General features: G+C 44.8%; 1 protein-coding gene across 2 annotated transcripts in view; it reads right to left on the reverse strand.

Moving 5' to 3' along the window:
- The window catches only part of APLF (aprataxin and PNKP like factor), a 401298-nt gene extending 381720 nt beyond the window's left edge, over positions 1–19578 (reverse strand). The window contains exon 1 of one of the 2 annotated variants that reach the window (XM_077485939.1): positions 19125–19578. In XM_077485939.1, coding sequence (XP_077342065.1) covers positions 19125–19217 — 93 coding nt within the window. In that variant the 5' untranslated portion in view covers positions 19218–19578. The remainder of the gene's footprint in view (positions 1–19124) is intronic. The other variant, XM_077485938.1, reaches the window with a different exon arrangement.
- Between the last annotated feature and the right edge of the window lie 290 nt (positions 19579–19868).

Genomic DNA, 19868 nt, shown 5'->3' on the forward strand with positions numbered 1-19868 from the left:
GGTTTCTCCTGCATTGCAATTGTTAAATGCCTGCTTTATGCCTTGAATACCAACAAAAAGGTCTGTTACTTACCTAATCCCTCACTCCTGTAGGTGCGCTGGCAGTTGTAGGCACTACTCAAATACACTGCAGTGCTAATAGGCCTGCATTGTACATGAAGACAGAGAGGGATAAGCCCACAGACCAGAGGATGACAGAGGAGAAAACAATGGCTGCCAGGGGGAGAAGGATCAGGCGAGTATAAAAGTTATTTTTATTGAAACCCTTTGCACAAATGAGCATGTAATCCCTGCATTGGGGAGAAACCCCAAGAAATATCCAAAGCTATTCTTGCAGTGGAGATCCCCCATACTGCAAGCGTTCAATGCTCATTTTTTGTCTAGGTCAGGGGGTCTCCAAACTTTATAAACAAAGGGCCAGTTGACTGTCCTTCAGACTTTAGGGGAGCCAGACTAGGGCTAGTGGGAGTGAAAAATGTTCTAGCATCTAGTAGGAATAAACAATACCCTATTTTTTGCGTTAGTGGAATTACTAGTGCCACCTTATTGGTGTCAGTTGGAAAAAATTGTTGTTGTCAATGGAATGAATTCTGCCCCCCCAGTGTCAGTGGGAGGAATAGTGCCTCATTGTTAGTGACAGTGGGAGAAAAAGTGTCTCATCCTTGGTATTAATAGAAGGAATTATTCCCGGTCATTGGAAGGAATAGTGGAGACCACTGATCTAGGTTAATATTAACCACATCCCTACTGCTCTATTGTCATATGACGGCCACAGGAACCCTTGTCCCTCCGGGCGGGCGTCATATGACGTCCTGGGATTCCCTGCATTGTGGAGAGTGTGCACGCAGCCGGTGGCGCGTGCCCGCCGCATCGATCGAGACCCAATGCGAGTGCCCAGTGGCCGCAATGTCCTCTGGGCACCCGCGATTGCCCGTTAACCAAGCAGGACCATGGATCTGTGTGTGTAAACACACAGATCCAGGTCCTGTCAGGTGAGGAGACCGATCCGTGTGTTCCCATTACAGAGGAACACCAATCGGTCTCCTCCCATTGTGAGTCCCCTCCCCTACAGTTAGAATCACTCCCAGGACACACAGTTAACCCTTTGATCACCACCTAGTGTTAACCCCTTCCCTGCCAGTGACATTTATACAGTAATCAATGCATTTTATAGTACGGATCGCTGTATAAGTGTCACTGGTCCTCAAAATAGTGTCAAAAGTGTCTGATATGTCCGCCACAATATCGCAGTCACGATAAAAATCACAGATCACCGCCATTACTAGTAAAAAACTAATAATAAAAATGACATAAATCTATCCCCCATTTTGTAGATGCTATAATTTTTGCGCAATCCAATCAATACGCTTATGGCGACTTTTTAAAAAAAAAAAATTTTTTTTTAAATTGGATATTTATTACAGCAAAAAGTAATAGTGTTTTTTTTTCAAAATTGTCGCTCTTTTTTTGTTTATAGAGCAAAAAATAAAAAGCACAGAGGTGATTAAATACCACCAAAAGAAAGCTCTATTTGTGGGGAAAAAATGATTAAAATTAATTTGGGTACAACGTCGCATAACTGCACATTTCTTATTCAAAGTGTGACAGCACTGAAAGCTGAAAATTTGCCTGGGCAGGAAGGGGGTCAAAATGCCCTGTATGGAAGTGGTTAAAAAGCATTTTTACTTGTCTTATCCCTTGTTCCCACAGACTTCTCACCACGTGACCAATCCTCTGAAGCCGCTTCTCTTCAGTGCTACTTTGATCACACTCTGACATCATCAAGTACAATGCAAGACCAGCAGTCTAACATTGTAAGTGAGGATACTGAGGTCTACAACCCTGGACATCAGAGGGTAGAAAAGATTGGTGGCTTTTGGGGGACAGGGGATAAATTGATATTTAACAGTGTCCTAGAAAAGAATTTGCATTTAACCCTTGCATTGCAGAGTTTAAAGGATATCTAAAGCTTTGTTTAAAAAAAAAAAAATAAAAAAAATAACAACCATGTTGGTTTTGCACAGTGGCCCAGATCCTCCTCTTCTGGGGTCCCTCAGCAGCGCTGCTGGCTCCTCCTTATTTTGAGTGCCCCCTTGGGAGAGCTGCTCTTCCTCGGGGCACTCGTGCGGGCATGCTCCTGTTTTCTGCTGCTGCATCTATTGACAAAGACAGCAGGACTCGGCGCCGCCCCTCAACTCCCGCATCATTGGATTTAATTGACAGCAGCAGGAGCCAATGGCTGCACTGCTATCAATCTATCCAATCAGGACTCGAGACACTGGCTGGAGCTGGTGTGCTTGTCCACATTGCTGGAAAGACTGGGTTCAGGTAAGTAAAAGGGGGGCTCTGGGGGGCAGCTGCATTACAGGGGGTTATATGACCTTAATGCATAGTATGCATTAAGGTCAAAAACCTTGAGGGTTTACAACCCCTTTAATTTTAATATTTCCCCAGAGTTCAGTTTTAAGTGGCTAATGCTTTTTTCGCTGTAATACAATAATTTTACTGGTTGTGATTACTGTAAGCCCTTGTACACACGGTCGGAGAATCCGTCGGAATGTGTCCTATCGGACCGTGTCGTCGTATAATCCGACTGTGTGTGGTATGCATCGGACTGATTCCGTCTGAATATCCGTCAGACCCAATTTTCCAACATGTTGGAAATATTTCCCGACCAACTGGGCCGATCGGACATACTCCGATCATGTGTAGAGAATTTTGATCGGACCAAGTGCCACGCATGCTCAGATCAAATTCCTACATCAAAGCTACTGGCTACTAGCCTGAATGTAGTCCCATCGTAACGAAATTACGTCATCACGTTCTGAAAGATCGGATTTTTCGCCAACTTTGTCCGACCGTGTGTATGCAACAGTTTCGGACAAAATCCGACGGATTTGGTTGTGGAAATCTCCGACCGTGTGTACAGGGGCTTAAACACAAGCAGGGGGACAAATATACACCATATTACCAAAAGTATTGGAACCCCTGCCTTTACGCACACATGAACTTTAACAGCATCCCTATCTTAGTCCGTAAGGTTCAATATTGAGTTGGCCCACCCTTTGCAGCTATAACAGCTTCAACTTTTCAGGGAAGGCTGTCCACAAGGTTTAGGAGTGTTTCTATGGGAATGTATGACCATTCTTCCAGAAGAGCATTTGTGAGGTCAGGCACTGATGTTGGAGAGAAGGCCTGGCTCGCAGTCTGTGCTCTAATTCATCCCAAAGGTGTTCTCATGGGTTGAGGTCAGGACTCTGTGCAGGCCAGTCCAGTTCCTCTACCCCAAACTCACTCATCCATGTCTTTATGGAACTTGCTTTGTGCAATGGTCTAAATCATTCAGTGGGGGGGGGGGGGGGGTTATGGTGTGGGGTTGTTCTTCAGGGGTTGGGCTTGGGCTTGGACCCTTAGTTCCAGTGAAGGGAACTCATGCTCCCAACTTTGTGGGAACAGTTTGGGGGTGGCCCCTTCCTGTTCCAACATGACTGCACACAAGTACACAAAGCAAGGTCCATAAAGAAAAGACATGGATGGGCGAGTTTGGGGTGGTGGAACTTGACTGCTTAGAGTCCTGACCAGAAAACCAATAGAACATCTTTGGGATAAATTAGAGAGGAAACTGTGAGCCAGGCCTTTTCGTCCATATCAGTGCCTGACCTCACAAATGTGCTTCTGGAAGAATGGTCAAACATTCCCATAGACACACTTCTAAAGCATGTGTATAGCCTTCCCAGAAGAGTTAAAGCTGTTAATGCTGCAAAGAGTGGGCCAACTCAATATTGAGCCCTATGGACTAAGACTGGATGGCCATTAAAGTTCATGTGCGTGTAAACACAGGTGTCCCAATACTTTTGGTAACGTGGGGATTATTTACTAAAGACAAATCCACTTTGCACTACAAGTGCACTGAAAGTGCACTTATGCCGCGTACACACGACCGGACTTTTTGACAGACTAGGTCAGACGGTCTTCCCGACGGACTTTCGGCGGAGGTCCGACGGACTTTCCCAACGAACAGACTTGGCCACACACGAATGGACTAAGTCCGTTCGAAAGTCTGTTCGTTTTGAACGTGATGATGTAAACGGAACTAAACAAAGAAGTTCAATAGCCAGTAGCCAATAGATGCTCTAGCGTTGTATTTGGTCCATCGGACTAGCACACAGACGAACGGTTTTCCCGATTTTTAGTCCTTCGGACTTGAGTCCGTCGGATAGAATTGAAACATGTTCTATTTCTAGGTCCGTCTGATTTTTCTTTTTAAAAATGGTCAGACTAGCCCACACACTAGCGGGTTGTCCGACAGACTAATCCCGTCGGACCTAGTCTGACGGAAAGTCATGTGTACGCGGCATTAGAAGTGCAGTCGCTGTAGATCTGAGGGGGACATGCAAGGAAAATAAAAAACTGCATTTTAGCTTGCAAATGATTGGATGATAAAATCATCAGAGCTTCCCCTCAGATCTACAGTGACTGCACTTTCGCATGCACTTGTAGTGCAAAGTGGATTTGCCTTTAGTAAATCAACCCCAGTGTATATGTTTTGAAACTTCTGGTGCTAAACCACTGAAAACAAGAAGTACGATTTCCACAAACTGAAAAACAACATACTACCAAGAATCTGAGCCAAACACGACAATGTACAATGATCAAGTCAAATATCAAGCAAACCACATAAACCCAAGTTAGCTTGCAGAAAAAGGAAGAGTAAATTGTGCCTTATGAATGCGTGGACACAACTCAGCACAAAGACAAAAATAAACAGCTGTAATGCGCAGAGGAAGGGAGGCGGCAGAATGCGTAGAAATAAAATAGAGCACAGCAAAAAATGAGCCACTGTTAGCAGAGTCCAATACGGGGAATACAAGACTGAGATAGAGATTCTTTCTTACAGGAAAACACCTGAGAGAGTCACCCAGTAAAAGATAAGGGCATACAGACCTCCTCTACCCCTGAAGTCTTAAGCGATTTCCCCACGCTGCGATTTCCGCACGCTGCAATTTGTGTGCATTCTGCCATGATCACCGCATGTAATCACTGGCTGTGTGAACAGTCACAAATGGCTGCGGCTGCCGTCAGCCTTTCATTACATGGGCTCAGAGGCAACTACTCACACACACCTGTCCAGTCACAAGTATCCGTCGATTCTTGTCGCTAGAAATCGCAGCATGTGCATTCCCCTGTGTGAAAAGACCCTTATATCCCCATAAGCTGCTTTTCAGTTAAAGGTGAAGGTGATTTCACCTTCATGTACATAGACTGAATATCGTTACCTGGCTTGGTGCTAGATACCACAGCATACCTTCAGGCCTGGTTCACATGCACAAGATTCATTGCATTTCCCCACATTGCACTGCATAGCAATCGCATAGTGTCGAATCTGCTGTGGGTGACAATGTTAGATTAATGACACCACAAAACAGACTGCAAAACAGTGTGATTGTTAGAATAGCATCGCATGGGTGTGAACACCCATGCAATGCAATTTAGGTGGGGCAAAAAAAAAAGGTCCTGCGCATTTTCCGTGCGGATGCGTTTTGAGCCCCCGGAAGACATCAGTTGTGACGAAACGGCATAGGGAGGAGCGACGTGCTGATGTCACCGCGTACTGCGCTGGACCCGGAAGACACGGGCAGCGTTTAACTGAGCCAGACGGCTTGTTGATTTTATTAAAGCGGAAGTCCACCGGGACTCCGTGTTTTTTTTTTTAAAGCCAGCAGCTACAAATACTGCAGCTGCTGACTTTTAAAATAGTGACACTTACCTGTCCAGCGCGCCCGCGATGTCGGCACCCGAAGCCGATCTCTAGATCGTCTCTCGAGTGCTGCCGCCGCCATCTTGGGTATGGGAATCAGGAAATGGAGCCTTTTCTGCTTCATTTCCCGGTTCCCTACTGCGCATGCGCGAGTCGCGCTGTGCAATAAGGACGGTCCCCACTGCCTCTGGGATCTGTGTGTTTCCCAGCAGGCAGCGGGGCACTTGCGGAAAGGGTCGGGCACTTGCGGAAAGGGTCGGGCACTTGCGGAAAGGGGCGTAATCTACGCCCCTTTCCGCAGAGAACTATCCCGGAAGTGGGTGCAGATACCTGTACTGTACAGGTATCTGCACCCCCCTCCCCCCTGAAAGGTACCAATTGTGGCGCCGGAGGGGGGGAGGGTTCCGATGAGCGGAAGGTCCACTTTAGGGTGGACCTCCGCTTTAAGAGAGCATACGAGAAAGAATATGTATGCAAGTGCAATACTTTATTTTAAATAAATCGTTGTGTGTACGAATTACACTATGGAGGCATTTTTGTTTTCTGCATGGGGGAGGATCATTGCCTAAAACATCTCTGTGCCATCTGTGACGTTTCTATGAGAGCTGCTCTTGAAAACCTGAAAGTGAACTCCTGCTTGTGAAAAGATTACATGCCTGTGTAGATCTCCCTAAAAAGAGATCATAAAATCTGGTAAGCGACAGTGTGTGTAGAGGTGGAGGACTTCTCTCTTGGAAAGGGTCACTCCTTTCCGGGTGTATTTTTCATGTGATGGAATAAACCCTTAAGGATATAAGCACCTTTTGAGGACTTTTTTTAATTTAACATTTTTCACTGGTCTGATTGGACGTTTTGAGAATTTGCATATTGAGCTATTTTTCCAAATACTGATTTCTTTGGGGAGTGTGTTATTTATTGATTGATCACAATTAGTCATATGTGTATATAAACATTTTTTGTCATTAGTTATTTAAAGCGGAGGTCCACCCTAAAGTGGACCTTCCGCTCATCGGAACCCTACCCCCCTCCGGCGCCACAATTGGCACCTTTCAGGGGGGAGGGGGGTGCAGATACCTGTACAGTACAGGTATCTGCACCCACTTCCGGGATAGCTCTCTGCGGAAAGGGGCGTAGATTACGCCCCTTTCCGAAAGTCCCCCGCTGCCTGCTGGGAAACACACAGATCCCAGAGGCAGCGGGTCCATCCTTATTGCGCAGCGCGACTCGCGCATGCGCAGTAGGGAACCGGGAAATTAAGCCGAAAGGCTCCACTTCCTGATTCCCATACCCAAGATGGCGGCGGCAGCACCCGAGAGACGATCTAGAGATCGGCTTCGGGTGCCGACATCGCGGGCGCGCTGGACAGGTAAGTGTCACTATTTTAAAAGTCAGCAGCTGCAGTATTTGTAGCTGCTGGCTTTTAAAAAAAAACGCGGAGTCCCGGCGGACTCCCGCTTTAAACACTTTTTTCAGAGCAGCTAATAGGTTTGGAATAGTATAATGGTGTGGGTATCTTGCATAATTTAGCCGCTGCAGTTAAGCGAGTGTTTATTTTTTTTATTTTTTGAGGACAGCGCAGTATGATATGTTTATAAAGTTCCTGCACTACTTTTGGCGATTTCGGGGGTGGAAATGAACCCGCACAGATATCTCTCAAATCGCCCCCGAATTCGGACTGAAATGCCGGTTTGAAATCGTGCGAGTTCAGTATGAACCTAGGCTTACTGTCACCTATTCTATCCCATTCAACTACTGCTGTCCCATATTTCCAAATAAAATCCCTGTTTAAGGGCCCATCCACACCATATGCATTGGGTTGCAATGGGCAACCTTGCACAAGGCAGTCCCTAAGCACAGACAGAGCAATCTGCATTATGTCCCATTACTTTAGTCTACACCAGGAAGGACCTGCTGCGACTTTTTCAGCACAGAGTGTTGCTATTCTCAACATCCCCGGTGTATAAAGATGGATTGCCATTTTGTGACATTTCAGTGTGATGTGTCACTACAACACATTGCACTGCTCTTATACAGTGCACACCGTGCGGAAGTGCACACTGCTGGTGGGAACGGGCCCTTTGGGTGTCTTGTGTTTTGCTCCACCAACAAATATTCTTCAATAAACTGCAATATTATTTATACAACTTTCATACAAATGCATATGTGCTTTTAAAACTAGATTTCTGCATTTAGATTTCATGTTTGTATGTACAACGAAGGCATCCAAATTTCCTCATTACATGCGCAGGCTCTGCGTATTACCTTTCACTGCTATACAATGGTTTTGCTTCCAAGCCGCTACTCATAATACAAGACTAGAAGCTGCCCTGCTCTTTAAAACCAATGCACTCCCCATGTGACCGATATCTTATTAATTGCCCTTGAGAATTAAATAGGGCACTAACAAATATATATAGTCATGCCCCCGTAGGATTTGCTGAATAATTATGAGCTCCGGCGTGTTCGCACAGCCCACGTGCAGAGCCTGCCAGGAAGTTGGCACTGCGCTGCACTAATCACAAGCAGCAAGACATTGCCCCGATGCGCGGCTGCAGAGATCGGAAATGTCTCACTGCCTGTGATTAGCGCAGCGCAGTGCCAATTTCCTGGCGGGCTCTACACGTCGGGTGTGCAAACATGCCGGAGCTCATTCTTATTGCTGAATGTAGTGGTTCACCTGTTACCCTGCCCAGCCAGACATCCATCTCTCAGTCACTCAGAGATATAGAACAGTCCATAACATTATTTAGTTTTTTATTTGAGAGGATTAAAGTCGTTGTAAACCCTTACAAACCACTTTGACCTACAGGTAAGCCTAGATTAAGGCTTACCTGTAGGTCCAAGCAATATCTCCTAAACCTATATGGTTTAGGACATATTTGCCCGAAAACGGGCACCGCTGTCTACGGCGCATGCGCCGTAGACAGCTGCGCGCAGGCGCACTGAGCGCGGCATTCTCAGCGACGGAGCTGCCGCGCGTGTCGGCTCCCGTGCGCATGCGTGGGAGTGACGTCATCGCGGCTTCGCCGAATGACAGCGGCAGAGCTGCGAGACCCCACCAACAAGATGGATGCGGCGGACTACAGGGGACATCGGCGACTTCGCTGGCTCCTGTGTTAGGTAAGTGACACATAATGGGCTACTATGCGATGCATAGTAGTCCATTATGCTTTGCCTTTGCAGGAAATGGAAGTAAACTCATCAGGGTTTACTTCCTCTTTAAACTTGGATGGGAAATTGGGAATTCTGGGATGCCCAGGAATATTCAGTGCAAACTTGCTTGGGAATTCTATATACACTCCGGTATATACACTCCAGTCTTCTCTGCAGAACAAACACTTGCTGCCTACCGTTTCTCCCCCAGCACTTCACTTGCTGTAGACTGTTACTCCTCCAGACTAGCTAGCACCGCATGGGTAGGCCTTACACTACTTCAGCCAGGCATCAATGAACTGCCTTTTGAGGACAGGGACCTCGGGCCCATGCGGTGCTAGCTATACTGCATTCAGCTACCACTCCCAGATAGCTTTCTTCAGGTCCTGCCAACCAGCTGGCTGCAAAAAAGACCTCTCTCCACTGCCCTTTCCACAGTCCTCTCTTCTGGTTCTGCACCCATCTCTCAGACTGCAATCTCCCAGTTCTCTAAGGGTCGGTTCACACTAGGACGACTTGTCAGGCGACTTAGCCACCTGTTCTGTACAATGAAACCGTTCTAATCTGAGACTCTAATGCCACATACACACAGACTGAATTTCACTGAGCAAAAGGCCAATGAGAGCTTTTTGTCGGAAAATGCGACCGTGTGTAGGCTCCATCGGAATTTTGCTGGCCGAATTTCCGCCAGCAAAAGATTGAGAACATGTTCTCAATTTTTCCAATGGAAAAAAGTTTCTATCGGAAATTCCGATCGTGTGTATGCAATTCCCACGTGCAAAAACTCACGCATGCTCATATTCAACTATGAGACTGAAGCTGTTGGCTACTGGCTATTGAACTTCCTTTTTCTAGTCCCCTCGTACATGTTGTACGTCACCGCATTCTTGACAGTCAGAATTTGGTGTGACCGTGTGACAACTTGAGCGAAATCCCGTCGGAATTCCGTCGGGAATACCAGAGCTTTTTCCAACCAAAATTCTGATCGTGTGTACGCGGCATTAGAAGTGTTCTCTCCTTCTTCTGTCATCTACTTGCTCTCTCATGTGCCTCTCCTTCCAGGATCTTGTCACTCCTGGATGCACCCGAGCCGCAGCCCAGGGACACCCCCCCCCCCAGACTAGAGAGCTCCCCATGGGCCCTGACAGCCTCCACACCCTCTCACTCCAGCTCTTCCACCCGACAACTCCTCCCCAGCTGGGCTGACCCCAGGTCTTTGAGGAGGGAATTGGTCAAGGCTCCCTAAAACACCCTGGGCAGCTCTACCTCTCCTCTCCTCCTCTCTTTCCAGATCTTTCTCAAAGGCTCTAGAAAGAGGGAGTTCTCCATGATGCTGCCTGTTAGTCACCAGCATCTACCCTGAGCCACTCTCAGCCCAGAATGAAAACAAACAGGCCTAGCCACCAGCTAGGCCTGTCAAAATTTACCTACTCTGCTAAAAAATCCTCACTCTTACTAGAGGGTGCTACATATACAAAACAGCAAGCTTGGAAATGTGAAAGGCATAACGTAATTGCTTCTATATCATCTATTCAATAATTGAAAGATGTATTAAATGATTAACTTATTGGTTCCATTAACTCTCCAAATTATAAGGAAAATGATTCAATGGCTCCAGAGAACATAACATTCTTATTTATTAATACAATATCGATCACTATATCCTTATAGAAATCTCTACACCTTACTGCAGCTCTTCCTGTGAGAGTAACAAAAAAAAAAGGAATATAAAGCAATCTGGAATATAGGTCTAGTAATATGTATGAAATATCGGCATAAACATTAACATTTAAAGGTAATGCCCCCTCCCTTCCTTACATATAGACATTTTTTTTATTTTAACAAAGTACTCTATTTGTGCTGCTAAGCAACACGTTTCTCATCTAGGCAAGAAGTTCTGATGAGAACTTGAACTTGCATGGAAAATCACCTGCACGTGCGCCGATACGGCAAAGGGCTCTGCCAGGACCCCAAGGCACAGTCCTTGGGTATGGTGCAAGTGCCATAATAATGGCGCCCTAGGGGGAAGCGGACTGAAGTTCAGCTTTAAAAAGGCCCAATAATGTTGCAAGCAATTAGAACAGATTAGCATTTAGTGCTCTGTCTAATGTCTCCAGATTCTTCTATGATGAAGTAGCCAACTCTACGAGTGTCGGCCTCATGACAGGGGGACACCAGAATTTTGTGGGAAACTTCCACATTTCTCAGCATTCTCCTTAGGGCCCTTTCACACAGGTGCACCGATCAAATCTGCCTGTCAGTTTTTCAGCCAGACCCGATTGGACCCTCCAGTGTCCTTTATGGAGCAGCGGGTGTAAACAGATATGGGTCCATTGACAACCTCCAACATCCGATCCAATCCTGTCCACTAAAAGCAGACTGATGGGATCCATTCCCCATCCAACGGGCAGATCAGATGGCAGTCAGGTGTAAACGGACTGCCTGTCCATTTACATCCAATAACCCCTAGAGAGCAGGCTGGGTCTGTGTCCGCTCTGCATAAGCAGAGCGTACCCGGACTAGCTATCTTCCTGCTCAACGGGGACTCTGCCCGCCAATGGAGCCCGTCCCATGTGGAAGGGGCCTTAGAGTATAATTCTAGCCTAAAACTACCTAATCTTAGAGCTGCTTCCACTCCCCTTCTAATATCTATACTAACCAGATTGTAGAAGAAAGATGCATATACTTACCATTTTTCAGGGCACTCTAGTTTGGTCACATGATCCCCTGTGTCAGTCAGTACTGGCTACATGCAATCTTTAATGTACAAGCGCTGAACCTTATGCGGATGCGTTTTGGCAGGAGAGGTGGTTTGTGGTCCTAGCTGGACCCCCAGAGGGATTTATTGAACCATGCCAAATGTGCATGGACACATAGGCTAACAAAGTTGCTTCTACAGGCTGAAATATGCAGCATTTTTTATGCCTGGTGTGCATGCGGCCTTAAAGGGTATGTCAGGGCATGCCACAGGCACTGTGTACGTGATCTAATCACTTTTACATTATAGCAGGAGGTGGCTGGCTGCTATTGAGCCATGAGCTTGGTTTTACTCCATTCAAACTCCGGATGTCCGTCGATGCCGCTTGTGGATGGGTGGCTTGTACAGGTACTCGCTGGCCTCTTCCAGGTGCAAGGCCCCCACTCGCCGACCCCCACTGTGATTGTATATTGGCCGGACCCGGCCAATGATTCACGTCTGGCACCTGTGGTTGGCTGTGTCCAATCACAGCCCAGGGCTCTGTGTTGGCAATCAACACAGGGCTCTGTACAGAGGGAATGATCTCTTTGAAACAGAGAGATATTTAGTAAAAATCAGCACACATTACACAAAATTAACACATTGTTAGGCACACAATTAACCCCCTGATTACCCCAAATCTTAACCCCTTTCCAGCCAGTGTCATTAGTACAGTGATGGTGTATATTATTAGTACTCATCATTGTATTATGTCGCTGGTGGTGGCAGTTAGTCGGTTCACACCCAGTGTCAGTTAGTATCAGATTGACTGCCGCACAATCACAGTCCAACTATAAGTCACTGATCACCATCCATACTAGTATCCACAAGGCTAATGTGTAAGGTAAAGTCTACAGGCTTGAAAAGAGAGTAGTGGTTAATGATTCTTGCTCTGAATGGTCTAAGGTTATCAGTAGTGTGCCCAAAGGTTCAGTGTTGGGACCCTTACTTTTTAATATCTTTATAAATGATATAGGGTCTGGGATTAAAAGTAACATTTTTGTCTTTGCAGATGACACTGAGCTAACTTCCTGTCTAATTGGATGTCTCCAATTTACAAGCCAACCTCAATTAGACTCTAATTGGGTAAATAAGTGTCAGATGAGGTTTAATGTTGATAAATGTAAACTTATAGACTTGGGGTCTAAGAATATGCATACATCATACATACTAGGGGGAGTACAACAGGGGGAATCAATGGTGGAGAGGGATCTGGGGGTTTTGGTAGATCATAAGCTCAATAATAACATGCAATGCCAAGCTGAGATTTCCAAAATGAGCAAAGTCCTTTCTTGTATTAAGAGAGGTATGGACTCCAGAGAGAGAGAGAGAGATATAATTTACTCCTGTAAAAATCATTAGTAAGACCTCATCTGGAATATGCAGTTCAGTTTTGGGCATCAGTACTCAAAAAGGATATTGGGGAACTGGAGAAAGTGCAGAGAAGAGCAACCAAACTGATAAGAGGCATGGAGGAGCTTAGCTATGAGGAAAGATTAGAAGAACTGAATTTATTCTCTCTTGAGAAGAGGAGATTAAGGGGAGATATGATCAACATGTACAATACATGAGTGGTCCATATGGTGAATTTGGTGTTGAGTTATTCAATTTAAGGTCATCACAGAGGACAAGGGGGCACTCTTTACATATGTAGGAAAAAAAGATTTCATCCCCAAATACGGAAAGGTGTCTTCACAGTAAAGCCCCATACACACTATCAGATTTTCTGCTGATTTTTCCTTCGGATTTACCAGAACCATGTAGTAGAAGGGCCTGCCTGATTGCATACACATTGAAACTCCTAAGGTTTGACCTCATTTTATATGGTTTTGGTAAATCTGAAGGAAAAAATCATCAGTAAATCTGATAATGTGTATGGGGCTTAAGAGCTGTGAAAATGTGCAATAGACTCCCTCAAGAGGTGGTTCTGTTCAGCTCAGTAGATTGCTTTAAAAAGGGCCTGGATTCTTTCCTAAATGTACATAATATAACTGGGTACTGACATTTATATGTAAAGTTGATCCGGGGAAAAGCCAATTGCCTTTTGGGGGATCAGGAAGGAATTTTTTCCCCTGCTGTAGAAAATTGGATCATGCTTTGCTGGGGTTCACCTTCCTCTGTATGGTTTTTTTTTTTTATTAGTTGAACTAGATGGACTTGTGTCTTTTTTCAACCTATGTATCAAAAAAATTCCAGTATATATACACAATAGTGTTTCGGCACTATCAATATACACTCTGTGGGATTTTTTTTGAAACAAAGACATGTAACAGAAAACAGCTTGACCTAAATTTATAATGAAATTTGATGTTTTATTTTTTTTTATTGGATATGTTTTAATGCATAAAGTAAAAAATATATTGTCACATGCCTGATGAAGGAGTCCTGCGTGGCTCCAAAATGTCTCTTCTATTTATTTTTTTGATACAATTTTGGCCCCAAGTTTGGAGATTCTGGTGTGCTGGTGACACTTCCTTCTCCTGATTGCAGTCGGTTCCAGCCATTGGTCATTTCAGCGCCTAATTTAAGATACAGCCGTCTGTGCAGGTACATGTGCATTGGCAGTATTGCACAGGAGGTTCAGACTCTCTGGCGGATGCACTGGTTGGTGGCTCCGGTCAAGGAAGAGTGGCACAGGGGGGGGGGGGGGGGGCTCCTCCCGCTCCTTTAGGATAACAGGCGAGCGGCTTTTAGCTGCATCGGCTTTTATCACTAAAGAACCAACCGCCTGCTCTAAAAAACGGTATCGAGTGATGCCTGCACCCCGGTTTAACCCCTTCAAGCCATGAACGCAAAGTTGCGTGCGATCACCGTGAAGGGGTTACACTCTGTGCTCTATATACTCTATACAGGTTCTCTTCAATTGCTGTGCTTGTGTGGGTTTCCTTCACTTTCCACCCACAGTCCAGAGACAAGGTAGGTTTAATTGGCTGCTGTCTAAATTGGCCCTAGTATGTGCATGGGGGATGGGACCTTAGATTAAGGGCAAGGAATGATCTGAATGTACAGTAAGTAAAGCGCTGTGTAAATTGTTGGCAAATATATAAATGCTTATCACAAGATAAATAAATGGTTTAAAAAAGAAAAAAAATGTTCACTAATCAAAATGGACACTAATGCCATCTAGTGGATTACTTCTGAATGACTAATATAAACGATAATATTGGTACAGTAATTTGATATTACATGGAGAGGACAGCTGCTCACAACACAGAGCAACCATTATTGTAATGTGTAACTTTATGTAACAGAGTTATGACTTATGGACAAATATGATAATATATATGATGAAGAAGCAGATTATATACGTATATATAGGTCTCTCATAATGTTTATTTTTAAAACGTAACTCCACTATTGTTGAGGAAAAAACATTCGCCTCTGGGTGATCTATGTACATTACAGGGATTTTTTTTTTTAAAAACTTTGTTACAGATTCCTACCTTTTGCTATTCCTATTTTGAAGAAATCCATGTGTGTTTGTGCCCCTGTGCCAAGTGAGTATAATGGGAGTGGTTTCATAATTATTAACCAGCTGCTGCAGCTGCAGGGCTCTAATAAGTTGCAGGGTTTCTATCCCTTTATGCCTCGTACACACAATCAGATTATCGTAAGACGTATCGTTCGCATTTTATTGCATAAAACTAATATCCAATACAACAGTGCAAAATGTGCTCTACGTAAAGTACAATTTTTGTGGTACGATTCTGGAAAAACCTTCCAGTGTGCGAAGCTATTTATCGGAAAGTATGTAAAATACGTGTGAGCCCTGTGTCTGCCATGGCTTTTGGCTACCCATTCGTAGTGTACAGGCATATTTGTGTATTGCTATTTTTATATTGGGTCCATGTAGAAGCCCTGAGTTTTCTTTTTTTCACTTTTATGTGAAACGCTTTAATAAACATGATCTTTTTTTTGGTAAAAATTACATAATTGGATTTCACATACAGCAGAATTTATTAAAGTGCAATCAAAACATTATATAATGATATCATATTTCCATGGAACATGCTGATAAATAATTAAAGTGGAGTTCCACCCTTAAAAAAAACAAAATCATTTGGAGCAATTTTTTTTTACTCACCTCTAAATGCCTGTTGCTAGGGGGTCCCTCGTAGTCTGCCTCCTTCGGCGCCTGGGCTCCTGGCGTCACTTCCCTTGGTGCAGGAAGGGAGATCGTCTCTCCCACCTCCCTCTTGTCAATCATCTGGGACACGTGACAGGTTCCAGATGATTGTGCGGGCAGTCACGGCGTGACTTACGCATGCACAGTGGGTGCCCGGCTGTGCCCACAGTTAAAATGCCGGTGCCACCGAGCGGAGGAGGAGATGAGCAGGGCTTTGATCCCCCTGATCGCTGGACCCTGGGATAGGTTCTCCCACTCTAAAACAAATCCAGACAATCACATTGTCTGATTTTTGAAAGAATTTATTTGCAAATTATGGTGGAAAATAAGTATTTTGTCAATATCAAAAGTTCATCTCAATACTTTGTTATATATCCTTTGTTGGCAATGACAGAGGTCAAACGTTTTCTGTAAGACTCCGCAAAGGTTGTCACACACTGTTGCTGGTATGTTGGCGCATTCCTCCATGCAGATCTCCTCCAGAGCAGTGATGTTTTGGGGCTGTCGTTGGGCAACATGGACTTTCAACTCCCTCCAAAGGTTTTCTATGGGGTTGAGATCTGGAGACTGGCTAGGCCACTCCAGGACCTTGTAATGCTTCTTACGAAGCCACTCCTTCATTGCCCGAGCGGTGTGTTTGGGATCATTGTCATGCTGAAAGACCCAGCCACGTTTCATCTTCAATGTCCTTGCTGATCGGAGGAGGTTTGCACTCAAAATCTCACTATACATGAGCCCCATTCATTCTTTCATGTACACGGATCAGTCCTCCTGTTCCCTTTGCAGAGAAACAGCCCCAAAGCATGATGTTGCCACCCCCATGCTTCACAGTAGGTATGGTGTTCGTTGGTTGCAACTCAGCATTTTCTCTCCTCCAAACACGACGAGTTGTGTTTCTACTAAACAGTTCTACTTTGGTTTCATCTGACCATATCATATTCTCCCAATCCTCTTCTGTATCATCCAAATGCTCTCTAGCAAACCTCAGATGGGCCCGCACATGTACTGGCTTAAGCAGGGGGACACATCTACCACTGCAGGATCGGAGTCCCTGGCGGCATAGTGTGTTACTGATGGTAGCCTTTGTTACGTTGGTCCCAGCTCTCTGCAGGTCATTCACTAGGTCCCCCCGTGTGGTTCTGGGATTTCTGCTCACCGTTCTTGTGGTCATTTTGACCCCACGGGGTGAGATCTTGCGTGGAGCCCCAGATCGAGGGAGATTATCAGTGGTCTTCCATTTTCTAATTATTGCTCCCACAGTTGATTTCTTCACACCAAGCTGCTTGCCTATTGCAGATTCAGTCTTCCCAGTCTGGTGCTAGTCTACAATTTTGTTTCTGGTGTCCTTCGACAGCTCTGTGCTCTTCACCATAGTGGAGTTTGGAGTGTGACCGTTTGAGGTTGTGGACAGGTGTCTTTTATACTGATAAGTTCAAACAGGTGCCATTAATACAAGTAATGAGTGGAGGACAGAGGAGCCTATTAAAGAAGAAGATACAGGTCTGTGAGAGCCAGAAATCTTGCTTGTTTGTAGGTGACCAAATACTTATTTTCCACCATAATTTGCAAATAAATTATTTCAAAAATCAGGCAACGTGATTGTCTGGATTTGTTTCCACATTTTGTCTCTCGTAGTTGAGGTATACCTATGATGACAATGACAGGCCTCTCTCATCTTTTTACAGTGGGAGAACTTGCACGATTGGTGGATGACTAAATACTTTTTTGCCCCACTGTAAGTGTCTGATTATAAAAAGCAAGCAGCTGCACTATTTGTAGCTTCTGACTTTATTTTTTTATTTTTTTAAGTGGAACACCGCTTTAACTACAATAATGTTATCTGTTCTTTGATTGCTGAGGAATATTGTAATCGGCTACAGGCGAGTTTCTGTTCGTATGTTGGGGCATTTTCACGGTATGAACATTGTTTACATTCTCCCATCTCCTTCCAGGTTATTTTCGTGTTTTCGATCATGCGTGGTGTCCGTCTATCGATTTTTAGCAGATGGATACTGTACTAAACTATTGACGTACGATGGATTTTGTTGGATGGACTGTCGTGAGCGGCTGTCGAAAGCTGTGTACTAACGATCAGATTATCAAACAATCAATCCGAAAGTGATTTTTATCATCCGATAATCTGATCGTGTGTACAAGGCATAAGAGTATTTTACCAATAATAACATTTTTGTTGCAGAGGATGCCTGAAATCTGACTTGTATCTTAGGAAGACTACTGAGAAAATCAGTGAGCCAATCACACAAGCAGGTAAATATTGTTTCTGGGGAGCGTTCTGTACACATTCGGTTTGATGTATACAGATGAGTGCAGTAGGGATATGATGTACTGTACACAGGTGAGTACAGTAGGGATATGATGTATACATGTGCGTACAGTAGGGATTAGGATGTATACAGATGAGTACAGTAGGGATATGATGTATACAGGTGAGTACAGTAGGGATATGATGTATACAGGTGAGTACAGTAGGGATTATGATGTATACAGATGAGTACAGTGGGGATATGCTATATACAGATGAGTACAGTAGGGATATGATGTATACAGATGAGTACAGCAGGGATATAATGTACACAGGTGAGTACAGTAGGGATTAGGATGAATACAGATGAGTACAGTAGGGATATGATGTATACAGAGTACAGTAGTGATATGATATATACAGGTGAGTACAGTAGGGATTATGATGTATACAGATGAGTACAGTGGGGATATGCTATATACAGGTGAGTACAGTAGGGATATGATGTATACAGATGAGTACAGTAGGGATATGATGTATACAGGTGAGTACAGTTGGGAGTATGATTATACGCATGAGTACAGTACAGTAGGGATATGATGTACATCATATCCCTGTACAGTAGAGATATGATGTATACATATGAGTACAGTTGGGATTATGATGTATACAGGTATGGTAGGTATGATGTACACAGATGAGTACAGTAGGGATTATGATGTATACAGGTGAGTATAGTAGGGACATGATGTATACAGGTGAGTACAGTAGGGATTAGGATGTCCACATGTGAGTACAGTAGGGATATGATGTATACAGGTGGGTGCAGTAGGGATTATGATGTATACACATGAGTACAGTAGGGATATGATGTATACAGATGAGTACAGTAGGGATATGATGTATACAGATGAGTACAGTGGGGATGATGTATACAGATGAGTATAGTAGGGAAATGATGTATACAGATGAGTACAGTAGGGATATGATGTATACAGGTGAGTACAGTAGGGATTAGGATGTATACAGATGAGTACAGTAGGTATTATGATGTATACAGATGAGTAGATAGGAGGGGGACACTCACCCCCAGGAAGGCTCCTCTTCCTATCATGGTCTCCCCCTGTGGTATGGAGTATTTAGCTCTGCTCTCGGTCTCCTCCAGCTGATAGCACTCCATGGCACACACTGCCTGTCACCACAACACTGAATTCTCCCTCTCACTGTACTCTCGGCTGCCAGCACTTCCCGGTGTGTCACCTGATAGTCCGTCCTCCAACCAGGCCAGGAGAATCTCCCAAAAGTAAACAAACGTCATGTGACCAGGGCCAGTCACTCCCAGCAGTGTCAGTGATGTGTATGTCCACTGCAAAATGGCGGATGCAGTCCGAGGACTAAAGCTGGTGTTTGGCCTCTAGTGTACGTGGATGAGGGAGGCCGTAAGCTGGGAAGGGGAAGGGAGGAGGAAAGGAGTCATTTTGTAGAATGCTGCTGAGGAGAGCGCATGACGGGAGGGTCAAGTGTACTTAGTATATACGGACAGGCTTTATTTTCAGCCGCTGTTGTAAAATTTCCTGCGACCTATGAGCACCGCACACCCCGTCACTTCCAGTACGGCTCCGCTGTTCTAAAATTTCCTGCGACTTATGAAATTCGCTCATTCCGTCACTTCCGGTGCGGTTCCGTCACTGAAACAGCTGACGGTGGGCATGTACCGCGCATGCGCCAATCCCTGACATTAACAGCGCATGCGCAATATATTTATTTTCACGGCGGAGAAAAATTCTAGCCTCAAGTGGGCGGAGACTTTCGGGTGGGCGGAGACTTGCGG

Source organism: Lithobates pipiens, unplaced genomic scaffold, assembly GCF_037356315.1.
Source record: "Lithobates pipiens isolate NorthernLeopardFrog02 unplaced genomic scaffold, aLitPip1_a1.2 Scaffold_18, whole genome shotgun sequence".
NCBI lineage: Eukaryota > Metazoa > Chordata > Amphibia > Anura > Ranidae > Lithobates > Lithobates pipiens.